An 18,785-nucleotide genomic window follows, 5' to 3' on the forward strand; every position below is an offset into this window, starting at 1 on the left:
ACCTTATACCTCAAAATTTCCTGGGGGCCCAGCATGGTTGCACAGCACTGGACTAACTAGAAATATTATTTCATGTAACCCTCAAACAACTCTTTAAAGTTGGAATTTTAGATATTTAGGAAATTGAAGCTTAGAAGTTAAAATATTTTTTGAGTATTTCATAGCCAGGAAAAGGCACACTGGCATCTGCACCCAGGTCCGCCTGGCACTCGAGCTCTCTCAACTGTAGCATGGCTCCCGCAATGCCAGCTACCAGTCACCCCACGGCCTTCTGATAGCTCCTTGTGGTCAGAGAACAGCCCTCACATCTCCACAGGCAGACAAATCGAGTACCTCTCCTCACCCTTTCTGTGGTCTCAGGAGGCCTGAACCTCTCCGACTGGGCACACCAGTGAGTCTCCACGTACTGCTTCAAGATGACTGATGCCAGCTGTGAAAAGAGTAAGCCAAGTAGCACAGCAAGAAAAAGACTCTCTTCCCACATACAAACCATACACACTGCCCGATATATTCATCTGAAGTCTATCTAAATCTGGTATAAAATTCTAAGTTATTTATAAAGTGGCCTTATTCTTTCACTTTCCCATAAGAAAGTTTCACCACCAAGTACAGGGAAATTACTTATAAACTGGGCCAATCAGTCTCGACTTACCTGACGGATTGCCAACGCCCCCTGGGGATCTACGGTCAGCTCTGCCAGGTGAACACCAAATTCTGGAAGGGAAAAGTCTACTGTGAGTCCAAGGGCTCCCAGGAAAGCCATAACGGTTTACTGAGCTCTAACCCTGATGCCACAGGAAAGACTTCAGAGGAGCCTGATTCAGTGGCTGCAAGAGCGCCGATGGCTGCTCAGACCGGCTCCTCCAAGCAGGAGGCGCGGGGCAGGGCTGCTCGCGAGGCATGGTCCAGCACCTCGCACTTCCTCCAATCGCTGCACAGCCGTCTTGCCTCCCGTAGTATCTAACCGAACACCGCTGCTATCTAACCCCAAAGGAAAATTAAAAGGTGAGACTTCAGGAGTTGTCCAGATATACACCACCAGAGAAGAGATGATGAAGTCTAAGAAAATCTGGCTTCACAGGCTTAGTCCTAAAAATGCAACTGTCATAAGTGTGCAGTTTCTAACAAGCAACAAATGCATACTGGGAGGCTACAAACAACTCCGACTCCCAAATTAAAATTTAGATCCTTCAATGCAATCCCTATCAAAATCCCAATGACATCTTTTTGCAGAAACAGAAAAACTCATCCTGAAATTCATATGGAATCTCAAGGGACCCCAAATAGCCAAAATAATCTTGAAAAAGAAGACCAGAACTGGAGGACTCACACAAATCTACAGCAATCAATACAGTGCAGTACTGACATAAAGACGGTCATATAGATCAATGGAATAGATCACTCAATGCGGAAAGAACAGTCTTTTCAACAAATGGTGCTGGGACAACTGGATATCCATGTGCGAAAGGAGAAAGTGGGACCCTTACCTCACACCATAACAAAAATTAACTCAAAACGGGTCAAGGACCTAATAAGGCCTAAAACAATGAAACTCTTAGAAGAAAACATAGGACAAAAGCTTCGTGACATCATGACATTAGATATGGCAATCATTTCTTGGATGTGACGCCAAAGGCATGGGTAACAAAAGAAAAACTAGACAAATTAGACTTCATCAAAATTAAAAAATGTTGTGCATCACAGGACACTATCACAGAGTAAAAGCAGCTACCCACAGAAGGGGAAAACTTGCAAATAGGTATGTAATAAGTCATTAACATCCAGTTACATAAAGAAATTCTACCACTCAACAACAACAAAATGACCCAATTAAATGATGGTCATAAGACTTGAACAGACATTTCTCCAAAGATACATGAAGGCCAATAAGCACATGAAACGATGCTCAACATCACTAATCATTAGGGAAATGAAAAGCAAAACTGAGGGACCACCTCACATACGTTAGGATGGCTACCATCCAAAAAACAGAAAACTGCCATTGGAGAGGATGTGGAGAAACTGGAACCCTTGTGCACTGTTAGTGAGAATGCAAAAGGGTACAGCCGCTGTGGAGAACAGTACAGTGGTGGCTCCTTAAAATTTTTTAAATAGAATTACCATATGATCCAGCAAATTCCACTTATGGGTATATACCCGAAAGACAGGCAAGCAGTGTCTTGAAGAGATATTTATTTGTATGCCATGTTCACGGCAGCATATTTCATAATAGCTAAAATGTGGAAGCAACCCAAGTGACCATCGACAGATGAATGGATAAGCAAAATGTGGTCTATATGTACAATGGAATACTACTCAGCCTTTAAAAGGAAGGAAATTCTGCAATAGGCTAAAACAACTGCTATGATGGATGAACCCTGAGGACAGTACACGAAATGGAACAAGCCAGTCACAAAAAGACAAGTACGTACATACCCAGTTACATGAGGTACTTACAGTAGTGAAAATCATAAAGACAGAGAGTAGAATGGTGACTGCCAGAGGCTGGGGGACAGGGAATTGGAAAGTTACTATTTAACGAGTATAGAGTTTCAGTTTTACAAGAAGAAATGGGGATAGTTGGCAGCGAGGGCTGTACAACAGTGTGAATGTATTTAATACCACTGAACTATGCACTTCAAGAAGGTTAAGATGATAAATTTTATATTAAGTGTATTTTACCACAAGAAAAAAAAGTTTGAATTTAGATCTAATTTATACTTGCAAAGAAGTAAATTATCAAATATATATTTGTGAAAAGAGGAAGCAGAATGTAAGACCGAGAGCGCACCCTAATTTTCGCATCTTGCCTTCCAGGGCTGCGTGATCCAGTATGGCAGCCATCAGCTACAAGTGGCTACTGAGGACCTGAAATGCGGCCTCCAAGAACTGATATGTGCTGGAAATGTAAGACTTGCACCAGACTGCAAACGCAGTATGAAACCCAATTCTGTGGAATATTTTAGTGAAGTCTGTATCGATTACATATTGAAATAATACACTGCATACATTTGGTTAAATGATTACAGTATTAAAAATGAATTTTACCTGTTTCTTTTTTACCCTTTAGCTACTAGATGATCAAAACGTTCATGTGACTCACATTCTTCCTACTGGACAGCACTTTTTTGAGAACAGACACAGCAGCTTTCAGAACTGCTTGGTCATGGCAGGTGCACAGGTTACAACAGGCTCACCATCCCACCTGAGAGCTGTGATCAGTGGGGTTAAAGCCTGGGCCCTGAGCTGCCGTGGCAATCCCTATCCAAATTCCAATGGCGTTTTCCACAGAAACAAAACAAACAATTCTAAAATCAGCACGAGGGAAGGGATGGGGGAACAGATGTATATGTATGACTGATTCACTTTGTTATAAAGAAGAAACTAATAAAAATAAATAAATAAATAAATAAATAACGTCTCCCATCAGGGCAACAGACTACTAATGTTGAAGTGGGACGATGAGGTCAGGCTGCTTCAGTTAGAAAGCCGGTTTTGCCCCTCACTAACCATGTCACAAATCCTCTACGTCATTTTTCTCATTTGTATATCATCTGTAGTAGTATCTACCGCAGAATTGGTATGAGATTATGTGAGCTAATATATATACTAACAAGAGTGTTTGATACATAGCAAGCAATCGATAAATGCTTTTTATGGTTGTGTACAGCCAAATTGTTCCTGTAAATATTGTGACTATTTACAATTTTACCATTACATTAAAAATTCCCACTTCTAAAAAAAAAATTTAGGGCTTCCCTGGTGGCGCAGTGGTTGAGAGTCCGCCTGCCGATGCAGGGGACACGAGTTCGTGCCCCGGTCCGGGAAGATCCCACATGCCGCGGAGCGGCTGGGCCCGTAAGCCATGGCCGCTGAGCCTATGCGTCCGGAGCCTGTGCTCCGCAAGGGGAGAGGCCACAACAGTGACAGGCCCGTGTAACAAAAAAAAAAAAAAAAAAAAAATTTAAAAAATAAAAAATAAAATCAGCATGGAACCGCAAATGACCCAAACAGGCAAAGCAATCCTGAGAAAGAATAAAGTTAGAGGCACCATGCTCCCTGATTTTAAATTGTATTACAAAACTGTAGTAATCAAAACAGTGTAGTATTGCCATAGAAACAGACATACAGATCAATGGAACAGAATAGAGAGCGTAAAAATAAACCCACACATACATAGTCAATTAATTTATGACAAAGGAGCCAAAAATATACAATGGGGAAAGGAGAGACTCTTCAACAAATGGTGCTGGGAAAACTGAACAGCCACATGTAAAAGAATGAAACTGGACCACTATCTCACACCATACACAAAAATCAATTCAAAATAGATTAAAGATTTGAATGTAAAAGACCTGAAATCATAAAACTCCTTGAAGGAACCATAGGCAGTAAGTTCCTTGACATTGGTTTTGGTGATTTTTTTTTCATTTGACACCAAGATTAAAGGCAACAAAAACAAAAACAAGTGGGACCACATCAAACTAAAAAGCTCTGCACAACAAAGGAAACCATCAACCAAAAACAAAGGCAACCTACCGAATGGGAGAACATATCTGCAAATCATGTATCTGTTAAGGGTTTAATATACAAAATATATGAAGAACTCATACAATTCAATAGCAAATAAAACAACTGGATTTTAAAATGGGCAGAGGACCTGCATATACACTGTTCTAAAGACCTAGAGATGGCCAACAGACACATGAAAAAGATGCTGAACAACACTAATTATCAGGGAAATGCAAATCAAAATCACAATGAGATAAACTCACACCTGTCACAATGGCTATTATCAAAAAGATAAGCAATAAGGGGACTTCCGTGAAGGTGCAGGGGATAAGACAGGGGGTGCCGGTTCGATCCCTGGTCAGGGAACTAGATCCCACATGCATGCCATAACTAAGAGTTCGCATGCCACAACTAAGTAGCCCTGGAGCCACAACTAAGGAGCCTGCTTGCCACAACTAACACCCAGCACAACCAAATAAGTATTAAAAAAAAAAAGGATTAAGCGATAACAAGTGTTGACAAGAATGTGGAGAAAAGGGAACCTTTGTGCATTGTTGATGGAAATGCAAAATGGTGCAGCCACTATGGAAAACAGTATGGAGGTTCCTCAAAAAATTAAAAATAGAGCTCCCATTTAAGGCAGCAATTCCACTTCTGGGTGTTTATCCAAAGAAAATGAAAACACTAACTCAAAAAGATATGTCCAACTCATGTTCATCGCAGTACTATTTATAATAGCCAAGATGTGGAAACAACCCAAGTGTCCACCGATAGGTGAATGGATAAAGAATACGTACGTGGTATGTATGTATATGTATGAGTACAGATACACACACACACACACAAAATAGGATATTAGTCAACCATAAAGAAGAATGAAATCTTGCCACTTACAACACTACGGATGGACCTTGAGGGCATTATGCTAAGTAAAGTAAGTCAGACAGAGAAAGACGAACACCATATGATCTCACTTATATGTGGAATTTAAAACAAACAAACAAACAAAACAAACAAGCTCACAGACGAAGAGAACACACTGGTGGTTGCCAGAAGCTGGAGATGGGGGGTGGGCAAAATGGGTGAAGAGAGTCAAAAGGTATAAATTTCCAGTTATAAAATAAATAAGTCATGGGGAAGTAACATGCAGCATGTCAACTACAGCTAATAATACCGTGTCGCATATTTGAAAAGTTGCTGAGACTAGATCTTAAAAGTTTTCATCACAAGAAAAACAAAAATTCCGTAAAAAAAAAAATCAGTTGTTGTGCTATTATTTTTATTGCCCATCATGAGTACATTGTTCCATCATGAGTACATTGTTTGGCTTTCTTATCGATGTAACTAAAGTTACTTTCCATGGTAAGTGCTAACTATCACAACTAGATTCCACTGAAATAGCCATCCAAAGGGTATTTATGCAATACAAAAGCTTAATATCAGGAAAAAGTTGTTCCAGGCAATGTTCCATGTTCAAGGCTTATCCAGGTAAGCAGGTGAAAAACTACTGAAAATAATCTATGCCTTTTAAAATAATTAATTAATTAATTAATTTTTGGCTGCGCTGGGTCTTCATTGCTGCGTGCGGGCTTTCTCTAGTTGCGGCGAGAGGAGGCTACTCTTCATTGCAGTGCAGAGGCTTCTCACTGTGGTGGCTTCTCTTGTTGTGGAGCACGGGCTCTAAGCACACGGATTTCAGTAGTTGTGGCACACGGGCTCAGTAGTTATGGCTCATGGGCTCTAGAGCACAGGCTCAGTAGTTGTGGTGCACGGGCTTAGTTGCTCTGTGGCACGTGGGATCTTCCCGGAACAGGGCTCAAACCCGTGTGCCCTGCATTGGCAGGAAGATTCTTAACCACTGCGCCACCAGGGAAATCCCTATGCCTATTTTTTTTAATGTTTAATTTTGAAATAATTTTTAGACTTAAAGTAGTTTCCTCCAATGCGTGACAGTCTTATTCTTTCCTTGTTTTTTATGACCCGACCACTTTTGGTAAGTAATGGTCAGTATTTTGTAGAACACATCTTGATGTTCATTCGACTGACGTCTCCTCATGATCAGATTGAGGTCATTCATTTTCGGCAAGAATATCAGGGAAGGGCTTCCCTGGTGGCACAGTGGTTGAGAGTCCGCCTGCCGATTCAGGGGACACGGGTTCCTGCCCCGGTCCAGGAGGATCCCACATGCCGCGGAGCGGCTGGGCCCGTGAGCCATGGCAGCTGAGCCTGCGCTTCCGGAGCCTGTGCTCCACAACAGGAGAGGCCACAACAGTGAAAGGCCCGCGTACTGCTAAAAAAAAAAGAATATCAGGGAAGTGATGCTGTGTCCTTAGCGTATCATAATGTTGATAAATTTTCTTATTGGTAATGTTAACCATGACCACTTCGTAATGTGGGGTCTGCTGGATTTTCCACTATAAAGGTACTGTCTCTCCCTTTACAAATGACAAAAATCTTCAGAGAGATACTTTGAGATTATGTTCATATCCTGTTTCTCTTCAAACACTCACTGATTGATTTTAGCATCCATCTGTGGATCCTGCCTGCAACAATTATTACTGTGTTGTTTGTCCTGTGGTGCTTTTGTATTTCTTATTCTCTTTACACTTACTACTTACTTCCAATTCTTTTGTAAGGAAGCACTGTCCTGTCTCCTTCATTTATTTCGACCCATGTGGACCCATGCTTGTTCATTTCACTCCATGAGTTTTTTTTGTTTTTTGTTTTTTTTAGCAGTACGCAGGCCTCTCACTGTTGCGGCCTCACCTGTTGCGGAGCACAGGCTCCGGACGCGCAGGCTCAGCAGCCATAGCTCACAGGCCCAGCCGCTCCACAGCATGAGGGACCTTCCCGGACCGAGGCACGAACCTGTGTCCCCTGCATCGGCAGGCGGACTCCCAACCACTGCGCCACCAGGGAAGCCCCACTCCATGAGTTTTAACCCAACACTCTCATTATTTGTTCTGTTGCCCAGCTGTTCCACTGTGGCCACCAGCACACCTTCTTACAGGCCTTTCCACATGTTCCCATCGTTTTTCAAGCCCTTCCTTACATGCTGTTATCACAGGATATTCTAGGCTCACCCTGTATTTTCTCTGCCTAAACCCTGGAATCAACTATTCCTCCAAGGAGCCCTGGTGCTTTTTAGTGGAGAATGCTATTTAGAGATCAAGATCTGGGCGCTACGTGTGCTCACTGCTTCTGGGATGTCACTGCTCCTAGGCCCTCTCAGAGAACAGCACTACGACATATATGTATGCATACTAACCTACGCTTACACATACATCTGTCCGTCCATCCGCCTGCCAATCCATCCATCTATCTACTGATAACGCAAATGCCAATCCAATATCTCAAGATTCACCCTGCTTGTCCTCCTTATTTGTAATGCTTTCTCTGATAGTGATAAATCTGGCTCTCATTATCTACAGTAAAATTACTTATTTGTTCAATCTTAGTATACACAGAAGCTAATTACAGAACTATTAACACTCCTGTGAAAAACAGATATATTAACTGGAGTACAATTTTTGTGTACAGTCCTTTTTGACTTGAGTCTTACAATATGCAGTCAAAATACTATTTTCCAGGGACTTCCCTGGTGGTGCAGTGGTTAAGAATCCACCTGCCAATGCAGGGTACACGGGTTCGAGCCCTGGTCCAGGAAGATCCCACATGCCGCGGAGCAGCTAAGCCCGTGCATCATAACTACTGAGCCTGTGCGTTGCAACTCCTGAAGCCCGTGCACCTAGAGCCCGTGCTCTGCAACAAGAGAAGCCACCGCAATGAGAAGCCCAGACACTGCAATGAAGAATAGCCCCTGTTCACAACTAGAGGAAGCCCGTGAGCAGTAACGAAGACCCAACGCAGCCAAAGATAAAGAAAATTTTAAAAACCAAAAACCAAAATACTGTTTTCCACAGTTACTTAGGTTAGTTCTTTCCTCCCACAATGCCTAGTAGTAGTTACACTGTTCATCTGTAATACAGTTAGGTTCATTTGTTACTAATTGCACCCTTCCATTGTTTGGTTTTAATTATTTACTTATTTTGGGGGGTATGTAAAACTCTATTATGATTCCAGAGTTAAAGCTACACAAAAAGGCATATGCTCCCTCCTCATCCCTACTAACTTCCTTCCATCCTTTCCCCAGCAGCTCCACGTAGGTGACCAATCAGTTTCTGGTTTATCTTTTCTGTATTTCTTTTGCATAAACAAGCAGATACATGTGTATTTTCTTGTATCCTCTTGTTTACATGAAAAGTAGTATATTACACTCTTTTGCACTTTGCTTTTTTTCAGTTAACATTATAATCTGGGGGCTTCCGCGGTGGCGCAGTGGTTGAGAGTCCGCCTGTCGATGCAGGGGACACGGGTTCGTGCCCTGGTCCGGGAAGATCCCACATGCCGCGGAGCGGCTGGGCCTGTGAGTCATGGCCGCTGAGCCTGCGCGTCTGGAGCCTGTGCTCCGCAACGGGAGAGGCCACAACAGTGAGAGGCCCGTGTACCGCAAAAAAAAAAAAACAAAGAAAACAAAAAAACATTATAATCTGGAAACCATTCCAAAACAGTTCCTCAAGATTCCTTATTCTTTTTTACGGCTGCATAATATACTGTATGGATACACATACTTTTTTCAGCCATCTTCCTGTATATGGGCAATTCCAATTATTTTGCTTTTATAAACAATGTTGCAGTAAATAATAGTGTTCAGTATGTATTTTTATATTGTTAAATGTGTATCTTCAGGGTATTTTCCCAGAAGTGGGACTGCTGGGTCAAAAGTAAGTCATTTGTAGTGTTGTCAGGTGTGGCCAAACTTCCCTCCAGAAGGACTGCACCAATGTGCATGCCCACTAGCACTGTTAAAGAGTGTTTCTCCAGGACTTCCCTGGTGGCACAGTGGTTAAGAATCTGAGCCTGAACTCTAGAGCCTGCAAGCCACAGCTACTGAAGCCTGCACGCCTAGAGCCCATACTCTGCAACAAAGAGAAGCCACCGCGATGAGAAGCCCACGCACTGCAATGACGGGTAGCCCCGGCTCGCCGCAACTAGAGAAAGCCCGCACGCAGCAACGCAGACCCAACGCAGCCAAAAATAAATAAATAAATAAGTTTAAAAAAGAAAAAAAAGAAAAAAAAGTGTTTCTCCACCACCTCACCAACAGAACATGCTTTAAAAATTTTGCCAGTCTGATGGAGGAGAAATGATATCTTGATGTTGTTTAATTTGTATTTCTCTAAATCCTGAGGGACTTTACACTATTTGTGTGTGTTTGATGCCTTCTTAATGACACTTAGGAGGAGGGGTGAGTTCTCTGTCCATGCCCCACCCCCTCACTGTTCTATTGAGGTTTTGGTCCTTTGTTTCCCAATTTTTAAGAGTTCTTTATATATTAAGGATATTATCCTTTTGTCTGTGGTATATGCTGTGAAAATCTCTCACTTTGTCAGCTGTCTTCTGACTGAAAAAAATTTCATCTCTATTTCTTCTGAGCTTGTTTTGAGATCCAAGTTTCTAATGTATAATTTCCCTTCTCTCTCAGGAACTCCTGTTCACATCTCTTGCAGGGCAGGTCTGCTAGTAATGAAGTCCCTCAATTTTTGTTTGTCTGAGAAAGTCTTCAGTTTTGAAGGCTGATTTCAGAGGATACAGAATTCTAGGTGGTAATATTTTTCTATCATCACTTGAGATATCTCACTCTACTCTTCTCTCGCTTATAATGGCTTCTGAAGAGCGGTCCAATGTAATTGTTAATTCTTGTTCCTCTATGGGTAAGGTACTATTTTCCTCTGACTCCTTTCAAGATACTCTCTTTGTCTTTGGTCTTCTGCAGTTTGAATATGATAGGCCTAGGTGTAATTTTGTTTGTTGGTACTGACTTTTTATATGGTGTTTTTTGTCACGAAAATTAAAATTTTAATGTAGTCAAATTTATCAATCTTTTACTGCCTCCGGATTTTGAGTCATAGTTAGAGAGCATTTCTTTATGCCAAGGATAAGGAAAAATTCACCCATACTTTCTTCTAAAACTTTTATGGTTTCATGTTTTAAATATTTAGATTCCTAATCATTTGAAGCTAATTTTTTTTTTTTTTTTTTTTTTTTGCGGTACGCGGGCCTCTCACTGTTGTGGCCTTTCCCGTTGCGGAGCACAAGCTCCAGACGCGCAGGCTCAGCAGCCATGGCTCACGGGCCCAGCCGCTCCGCGGCATGTGGGATCTTCCCGGACCGGGGCACGAACCCGTGTCCCCTGCACCAGCAGGTGGACTCTCAACCACTGCGCCACCAGGGAAGCCCTGAAGCTAATTTTTTTGTATGGTGTGAGATACTGATCTAATTCCAAACGGCTACCCAATTGTCCCAGCACCTTTATTAAAAGGTCCATCTCTACCCCAATGATATGAGATGCCACCTTTATCAATACTGCATTTCCATAGTTACTCGTGTCTACTTCTGGACTTTCTATTTTATTCCACAGTTCTATCTGCCTATTTGTGTGCCAGTGCCGCACTGCTTATTTTAATTATAGAGGCTTTACATAACGGTTTAATGTCTGGTAGAACTAGTCCCTCCTCACAGTTTTCCTTTTTTGGTGTTTTTGGAGCTATTTCTTCCAAGCTTATTTCTCTATGAACTTCAGAATCAACCTTTCTCACTCATCTAGAAGGCTGAGTTGTCCTATCCAAGGACAGCGCACACCTTTCCATTTCATGTCTGCTTTTAAGGCTTTCAGGAATGTTTAAAAAGATTCCCCTAATAGGTTTTTGCACGTTTCCTGTTAATTTTGTTCCTAAGTATTTAATCTTTTTGTTGCTATTGTAAACGTTTTTTAAAAAACCACCATTATATTCTCTAACCTTTCACTGTTTGTGTATATGAAGGCTATTGTTTTTTATATTTTAATTTTTTGTATTTTTAACTTATGCTACCTTACTGAATTCTTAAGATTCTTAACTCTTTCTTATTACACCCTTATTTTAAGCTTCAGTTACTGATACAACCTTACGGCACCTATCATGTCACTCAGCAGAGGAGAATTTTCGCAAGACCACCGAAAAAGCCGCCACATTCTTTCTAAAGCATTTATTAAGCGATTAAATCGCAAGCAAACACTTCACACCTGCAGAATTACCTCTAAAGATACTGAAATCCATTCTAATTCTTAGGGTTAATCTGGCTACTTCAGCCTCTGGTAAGTCTAAAAAACCCATTTTTAACAGAATAAACAGTAGGTGCCTACAACCCAAAGATAGGGGAATCAACTTTCCAAATGGACTAAAACACAGATGAGTCAGACATAATTTAGGAAGACGTCTTGGATACCAACCAATGTTCAAGTTTAATGGGAAAAAGCACTCTAAAATGCATGTGTGGGGTTTTCCCTGGCGGTCCAGCGGTTAAGACTCCGAGTTTCCACTGCAGGGGGCATGGGTTTCATCCCTGGTCAGGGAACTAAGATCCCAGCATGTCGTGGCCAAAAAAAACAAAACAAAACAAAACAAAAACCCAAAAAAACAGAGAGAGAGAAAGAGCACTTGTAATGCTCTGTAAGGCTCCCAGACTTCCTCTGACTTCAGATACTTGATGTGACAATGGATGCTAACTTTATGGCCCTAAGTCTGCTAAGAATGTCATTGTCTACCGAGCCTCAGCTCCCTGGGTACTGTCAACCAATTCTGGTGAGCCTATATGAGGTCCTTCAGAATGACTATCAACATATTCACCAATTACCTAGGCCACGCAGTGTTTTCTTTTACAGCACTGTTTCAATAATTTTTGCATGGAGCACTCTGATATGCATTTTTAACGTTCCTGCCAAGAGTACAATTTCTGGATCACCACTACAGGGACAAAGTAAGGAGATCAAGATAAACAAAATCTTTAATCATAAGGTGCGAAAAAGATACTGAGGTATAAAATAGGAGTTTTTTGAGGAAGGTTTGAAACATGAGTGGAAACTATAAAGCTTAAACCAAATCTGAATAATTTCCTCCCAGTAAGCACAGACGCTGCTGTCGGGCCCGCGCCGAGGCTCAGAGAAGGGAGGAGGAAGCAGGCCTTCTCCGTCAGCCCACACTCCCACCGACCACAAGAGTCGTTACAGCAGGAAGACCGGGCAAACTCTACACAGGGGTCCTTTCTCATCAACCTGAGAACTTCAAGTTCACTCTTTTTAAAGAAAAGCTTAGTGTGAATACGTGTTTTCCATCTGAGCGCCAGGAGGTGGTCGTGCTCTGGTGAGGATCTCACAATAACTGGGAGCTCTTCATTCTATAACATAATGTTTAAATTCCTCTTGTCAGGAACCTATCAGAGATCACACCCCAATTTCCACCAATCACCGTGCTTCACACATCACTGAGACTGTAAAAGATGGTGAGAGGGAGAGATCATCAGAAGATTAAGATCCATGTGGGAGCCCAGAAACCTAAGTCAGCCAGGGGATTCATACCCACAACAAGCATTACAGAATGGATTTTCTCTGAAAGTTTATTTCCTCCACGTAGGAAACTACAAGCTCGAAAGTTCGAAAAACATGATTCTCTGTTCAAAAGGTTTAATGGGCAAGAAAACCTTCAAAGAGTATCATCTAAAGACAAATTTTTAAAACAGAATGGATAAACAGAGTAGATTTTCTTCCCTACAGGCTCCCGGAGTTTCAAAAACAGTGACATGATCAACTCTGGGTTGGAAACCCCCCAAATTCAAAGACAAAGAGCTCATGTGCATTAGGTTATAGAGAGATATGAGGGAAAATATCAATTATTATTTTATTTAACCTAATTTAGTCTGTCTAGACCATATACCCATTAGAAGTACAGGATATCAGTCACCATAAAAGAGTTTCATATCATAAAATTCAATTTTATTTTTAGTTAGTTTAATTTTAATTTACTTAAAGGCTATATGAAGCATCACTGACGAGACGTGACACGGTGGTGTGCGGGTGATGAACTCTGTGCTCTGTAAAACTCACAGGATGAAAAGCCAGAAAAAACCCTCAAGTTCTCTGACTTACTTTAACTCTGATCAACACCACTGCCTTATGCACTGATGACTTCTGTGAAGGAGGAAAAATCCTATATACAGATATTCACTTAACAGAGATCATACAATATTTTTTGATGAAGTATAACTAAGTATATCCATAAAGAAAAAAGTACTTATATTTTAGTGTGTGTTGGGGGATTTCCAGTTTTTCTGAAATGAACAATTTCTTTAGAAAGCATTAGAAAGAACAGCTGAATAACTTACTTTGGGATGATTAAGGGAGGGAAAATACAAGAGACATAGACAGACAGAGCTGTTTTATTCTGTCTTGCTTGAAAAGGACCAATTCCAGATTAAACTAAGATTCAATCTATGAAGTTAGGCCAAAGGGGGACATTCTCAAGTGGGCTGTATGAAGTTAGCTTTCTAAAGCCATTTTCGTTAAGAACTTTAACTTCTCTAGTTCCCTTTCCCAAGGTGAATAAAGACAGACCTGTTCGATTTGTACCCTGTACCCTGGGTTTGTACCCTGACTCTAAGTGGTTCTGGATTAACCTTTAATCCAACCCAAAATGGTAGCCTCTGACTTCCTAAGGAATCTTTTGCCTGTCTCCTTAATCATCCTCTGGCCTTTTAGTCTCTGCCGCCTCTCTGGTTTTCCTCGCTCCTCTTTCTCTCATTTCACCCCACTTGGCAAAAACACGATCCTTCTATAACTTGGCTGGGAAGGGAAGATCCAAAGGAGAGCATGGAGGAGAAAGGATAAGCTGAGAAATACATGCTCCTGGTCTTAAGGGTCGACTGGAGACATGAGGCTTGGACAGTCAGGAAGGCTCCTACTAGGAAGAATTGGGGACAGGGACTGGCAAGGAAGGAGGGAGTTCTGAGGAGAGCTCTGGAGAAGTCCCCCTTTCTCACAGGGTTTTTCACAAAACCACAGCTGAAAGGAAAAAGAAAACTGCACCACTGGCCTTTTTCCGAGCGTGGCCGCCTTCCGCTCGGCTCAGTGCCCGCCACACGCCCAGGAGTGCGTCTGGATCCTGGAGGGCTCCCTTCGCAGGTGACAGTGCTTACGCTACACTGGAAGAGAGCCAGAAAAGCGCCCATGAGAAGCAGAAAGCAAACTTCCACCAGCAGGATCATCTCTCTAGGCACCTAAGACGGGGAATCAACACAGATATCTCGGCAGCGTCGGATGTCAGGAAAAGCGAGGGAGAGATAATCCCCCCTCCCCAGCTCAATATAATGGTGGTGGGAGGAAAGAAAAAATGTATCTTCTGTGACATATCTGCTGGGAGCAAGACAGAAAAGACTAAGTCAAGGCCAAATGTCTTCACTTCTAACAGACAAAAGAAATAAGTAAAAGAAGAAAATGACCTAGGGTCTAAATCTAGTCATATAAGAAAGTCTCTGCTACACTGGCTGGCCTGGAGAATTAAAGCTTCAGAACGAAAGCAACACATCCCACCACTCCGGTGATGCTGCTCTCAGAGGACAGTAAACAGAGAAGAAAAAAAAAGGAAATAACTTCATTCTAAGCTATAAAAAAGTCAAGCATAAATACTCCACAAAAAAAAAAAAGAGCTGACATTGTCAAAAATCATGATCTTGTAATAAGTCGCCAAAAAAGAGCTCATAAAGCTGAGTAGAGAACATTAGACTTTGACGTAAGAGACCTTCGGCAGTTCACAAACTATCCTCTTTAATTACCGTGTTTATAAGATGCTTGATATGATCCCACCTACTAAATAAAATGGAATTAGAAGAATGCTCTAAGAGATCAGAAAGACTAATTCTTACTTTACTGAGGTAGAACTAAACTCCTACAAACCCTGTTGATAAAACTCAAAATCTCAGTCTTCCTAAGGAAACAAAAGGGTACCAATTATCTGCTGGAAAACTGTATAGCAGAGGAACCTCCAACTTTCAAGTAATAAGTTTCTCAGTTCAGGATGTGAGTGCTGTCTGAAGAAGGTGGCTAGTGGCACCATCTCCTCTGCCACTTAGCCCTGTGAAATAGGCTTTCACTAGTCAGAAAGGTTTGCTGGGTTTCCCTCAGATTCCACGTGACTAGGGAAAACAGCAAGCACAGGGACTTAAGAAAACCATCCCAGGACACCAGGCTGGTGGGCATAGCCTATCTTCATCCTTTCAGAATTAGCCCACTATACGAGTCAGATGGATCTCTGACATACATACCGTTTCTTGGCTTAAGAGGACAGGTTCCCATTCTGGAAAACATGGTAACTGACAATAGGCAAGTTATTTCCCGGAAAATACCAGCTGGCAGACCGAATGACCTGGATGTCCTTTGGGCTCCAGCACCTCAGTTTTCTAAGATAACTGCTTCTTAAAATCTCCCCTACTCCAGAATCTGGTCAGAGCACGGTAACCTCTCTTATCTGTCCACTTAACAGAGTTGACAGCCGACCTGTGTCTTTCCCCCCAAATTAAATTAGAAATTGTTCCCTTTGTCAAAGGGAATAGACGGGTTAATCTGAAGGATCGGCTGGGACCAGTCTCCCACGCGAGGCAATAATACGGCTCATAAAGACAGTGTGGTTATTTGAGGAGACAGAGGGACTAGAAACAACCAGATCTGGTTGTCATCCAATCTTGGGCCTCTCGGAACCAAAAAAGGATCGGAAGAACACACATAATAATAGACACCAACTCCCAGATTCCCCATCAACTCCAAGTTTTAAGGAAGTGTGTTTCCTAGGACCAGAAAGCAAGGTTTCTTCTACTAGGATAAAATGAAAACACGAAGCAACTCCAAAGGAGTGGAAAAGATTCATTCACTTGCAAGAACGGCTGCTCGCCTAGGCCTGCAGGGTGTTCTAACAGTGGGAGCAATGCCCTGCGTGCTTCCTCAGGCCAGACTGCTGGCGAAAGCCGGGCTGGGGAGGCACGTGCTCTGCTTTCATTAAAGGAGAAGAAACGGGCCGCGCAAAGGAAATGTGTGACATTCAGACTGAAGAGAAGACAGGAGGTACTCTGGACCCCATGGCAAAAAACAACTTGTGAAAGGCCACAAGAAGAGGACAGGAGAGAAGCAAGGTACTGTATCTGAGGAACGGATCACCGTCCGCCATCTCAAAAAGAGGTTACTGAAAGGGGTGGATTTCTACAGTTTTTCAATAAACAAAAGAAATTAGACTATTTAAAAACACAAACAACCCCCAAAGGGTCCCAAGTACCACATTCAACTCCACAGACTTGATCCAACCCTGCACATCACATCCCAAACCTGTGAGTCACATGCCTTCCTACTGGGTCACCAACAGCAGGCTGCTGTGTCAAAGCCTCTCCACGGCTCACAGCACACTGGTAGCAGGTTCCCGGTAAGTTATGGGGTGTGTGTGGGGGGTGTGTGTGTCTGTGTGTGAGAGGGAGAGAGAGAATCTATTCCCATCAGTGGCCTAGATCAAATGCAAAATTCTGTACTTCTGTTTAATTTCTTATTTTGAGACCCAAAAAGATGAAGCAGGAGAGTAGAACTTCAAGAAGATCTCAAGAAGATGATAACTGACTTTGCCTAGATGAGACCATGGTGTTGGCTAGTGTCAAAGGGATCAGAGCCCAATCGGAGCTGCTGCTGGACAGTTGAAACACGAGCGAAGGTTCACCTTTTGTAGGAAAGCACCAGACCGATGCCTGGGGCACCGGGAACCCTGGGTGTCACTCAGGGAAGGTACCGGACCTTCAACTTTATTCTAGTAGCAACTTGAATGTGATGAGGTTCCTCTGCTCTGTCACCCTTGCTCCTTCACACCCAAGGGAGGCAGGGACGGCAGCGAGAATAAAGGAATTTCACCTACTAGGCTGTAATAACTCCTACAGGTCAATCTGTGCACAGCTCCTCTTACAGGATCTGACATTTCACAAGACAATGACAAGTACAACTGGGCCTTCACAATGGTCCTTAACCTGCCAGAGCCCAAATCTCAACGTATTTCCAACAGAGATAATTTAGTTCTTCAAGAACTCTCTCATGCTGCGGGAGAATATAAAATTAAATTTAAGTGAGCTTTGTCTTAAGTTCTTTTCAATAAAAACCCTCAGTCCATAGGCGGGCCAAGTCCTACGGACACTCTGAGAGGTGGTGGGACCGTCCTGCTGAGCTGGAGGAGTCCGCAGGTTTGGAGTTCTGCCAGCGAAGCCCCGACAGGCCAGACGTATTCCTGACATAAACCCCGAGCGGATTTCCCTCCTCCTGTTTCAGGATCTAATGCTCTTCGGAGCGTGGCTGCCCTGGGCCTGGAGAAAGGCCCGCTCGGCAGGAACTGAAGGACAACCTCAAGCCAACGGCTTGTTTTCTCCTCCATCACTTTCAAGCTTCCAATAGGAGGAGGGGGACAAAGACACAAAGACAAAGGACGATCGGCTCCTCCGAACAGTGCCGGCCGCTCCGAAAACCGGCGGGGGCGCGGCGGGGAGGGGAGGCGGCCGCACAGGCGTGACTGATTCCCGGGGAAACGTGCGGAGGCCCCGCCAGGCCCCCAGCTGACAGCCTCGCCCAGGCCCGCCGTCCGGCGGAGAACGCGCCCCCGCCTCAGCCCCCGCCCCCACTCCGGCCTCGCGCCCCGGCCCGGCGCCCCCGGCCCCGCGCTCCGCCCGGCCGGGCCCCAGCGGCCCCAGGCCTCCCCGGCCCCCGACCTCCCCGGGTCCAGCCTCCAGCCGAAGCGCGGCCAGTGGTCAGCGCGGCCCAGACCCGCCGCCCTCGCGACGGCCCGCCTCACTCACCCTCCGTCACCTCCAGCACCTTAATCTGCTCCTCGGCGGCCGCCCGCACCTCCTGCACCGGGGACAGGATCCCGGTGAGCGTGTCCACCAATGCCTCCTTCAGCCCCTGGGCCACCGGCCCCGGCAGCCCGGAGGCCGCACCAGCTGCCGCCGCCGCCGCCATCTTGCTCCGCGCCGCGCGCCAGCCCCGCGGCCCAACCCGCCGCCGCCGGACGGCTCCTGCGCGCGGCCAATCCGCGAGGCCGTGCCTGCGCACTGGCCGGGCAAGCGCGCGCGGGCGGGGCCGCGGCCCGAGCCTCCGGAGACAGCGCCACCTGCCGCGGGGACGAGAACTGCACCGTCTCCGCAGGAACCTGGCCGGGGGGCCAGGAGGTGGGGTTTCTCCTGCGGCTTAACGGCGGCTGGGCAGCCTTGCCGGGAGCGCAGCTCGTGACCTGTGACTCCACATGCACGGGTCCTTCACGCGTAAGGTACCAAGTCAGGAGAGGGTGGGATGGGGATGGGTGGACGAGGCTTTAAGGAGAGGGTCGGAA

The 18,785-nt window shown here is 44.2% G+C and overlaps 1 protein-coding gene across 3 annotated transcripts in view; it reads right to left on the reverse strand.

The window, feature by feature from the left end:
- The window catches only part of IPO9 (importin 9), a 46,415-nt gene extending 27,969 nt beyond the window's left edge, over positions 1–18,446 (reverse strand). The window contains exons 1-4 of one of the 3 annotated variants that reach the window (XM_081256170.1): positions 18,272–18,446; positions 14,478–14,586; positions 653–714; positions 344–430 (exon numbers count right to left, since the gene is read on the reverse strand). In XM_081256170.1, the coding sequence (XP_081112296.1) occupies positions 344–430; positions 653–714; positions 14,478–14,586; positions 18,272–18,415 (402 nt within the window). In that variant the 5' untranslated portion in view covers positions 18,416–18,446. Of the gene's footprint in view, positions 1–343; positions 431–652; positions 715–14,477; positions 14,587–18,252 lie in introns of those variants that run through there. The other 2 variants (XM_081256168.1, XM_081256169.1) reach the window with 2 other exon arrangements.
- Positions 18,447–18,785: the final 339 nt, after the last annotated feature.

Source organism: Mesoplodon bidens (genome assembly GCF_964165515.1).
Source record: "Mesoplodon bidens genome assembly, chromosome: 2".
NCBI lineage: Eukaryota > Metazoa > Chordata > Mammalia > Artiodactyla > Ziphiidae > Mesoplodon > Mesoplodon bidens.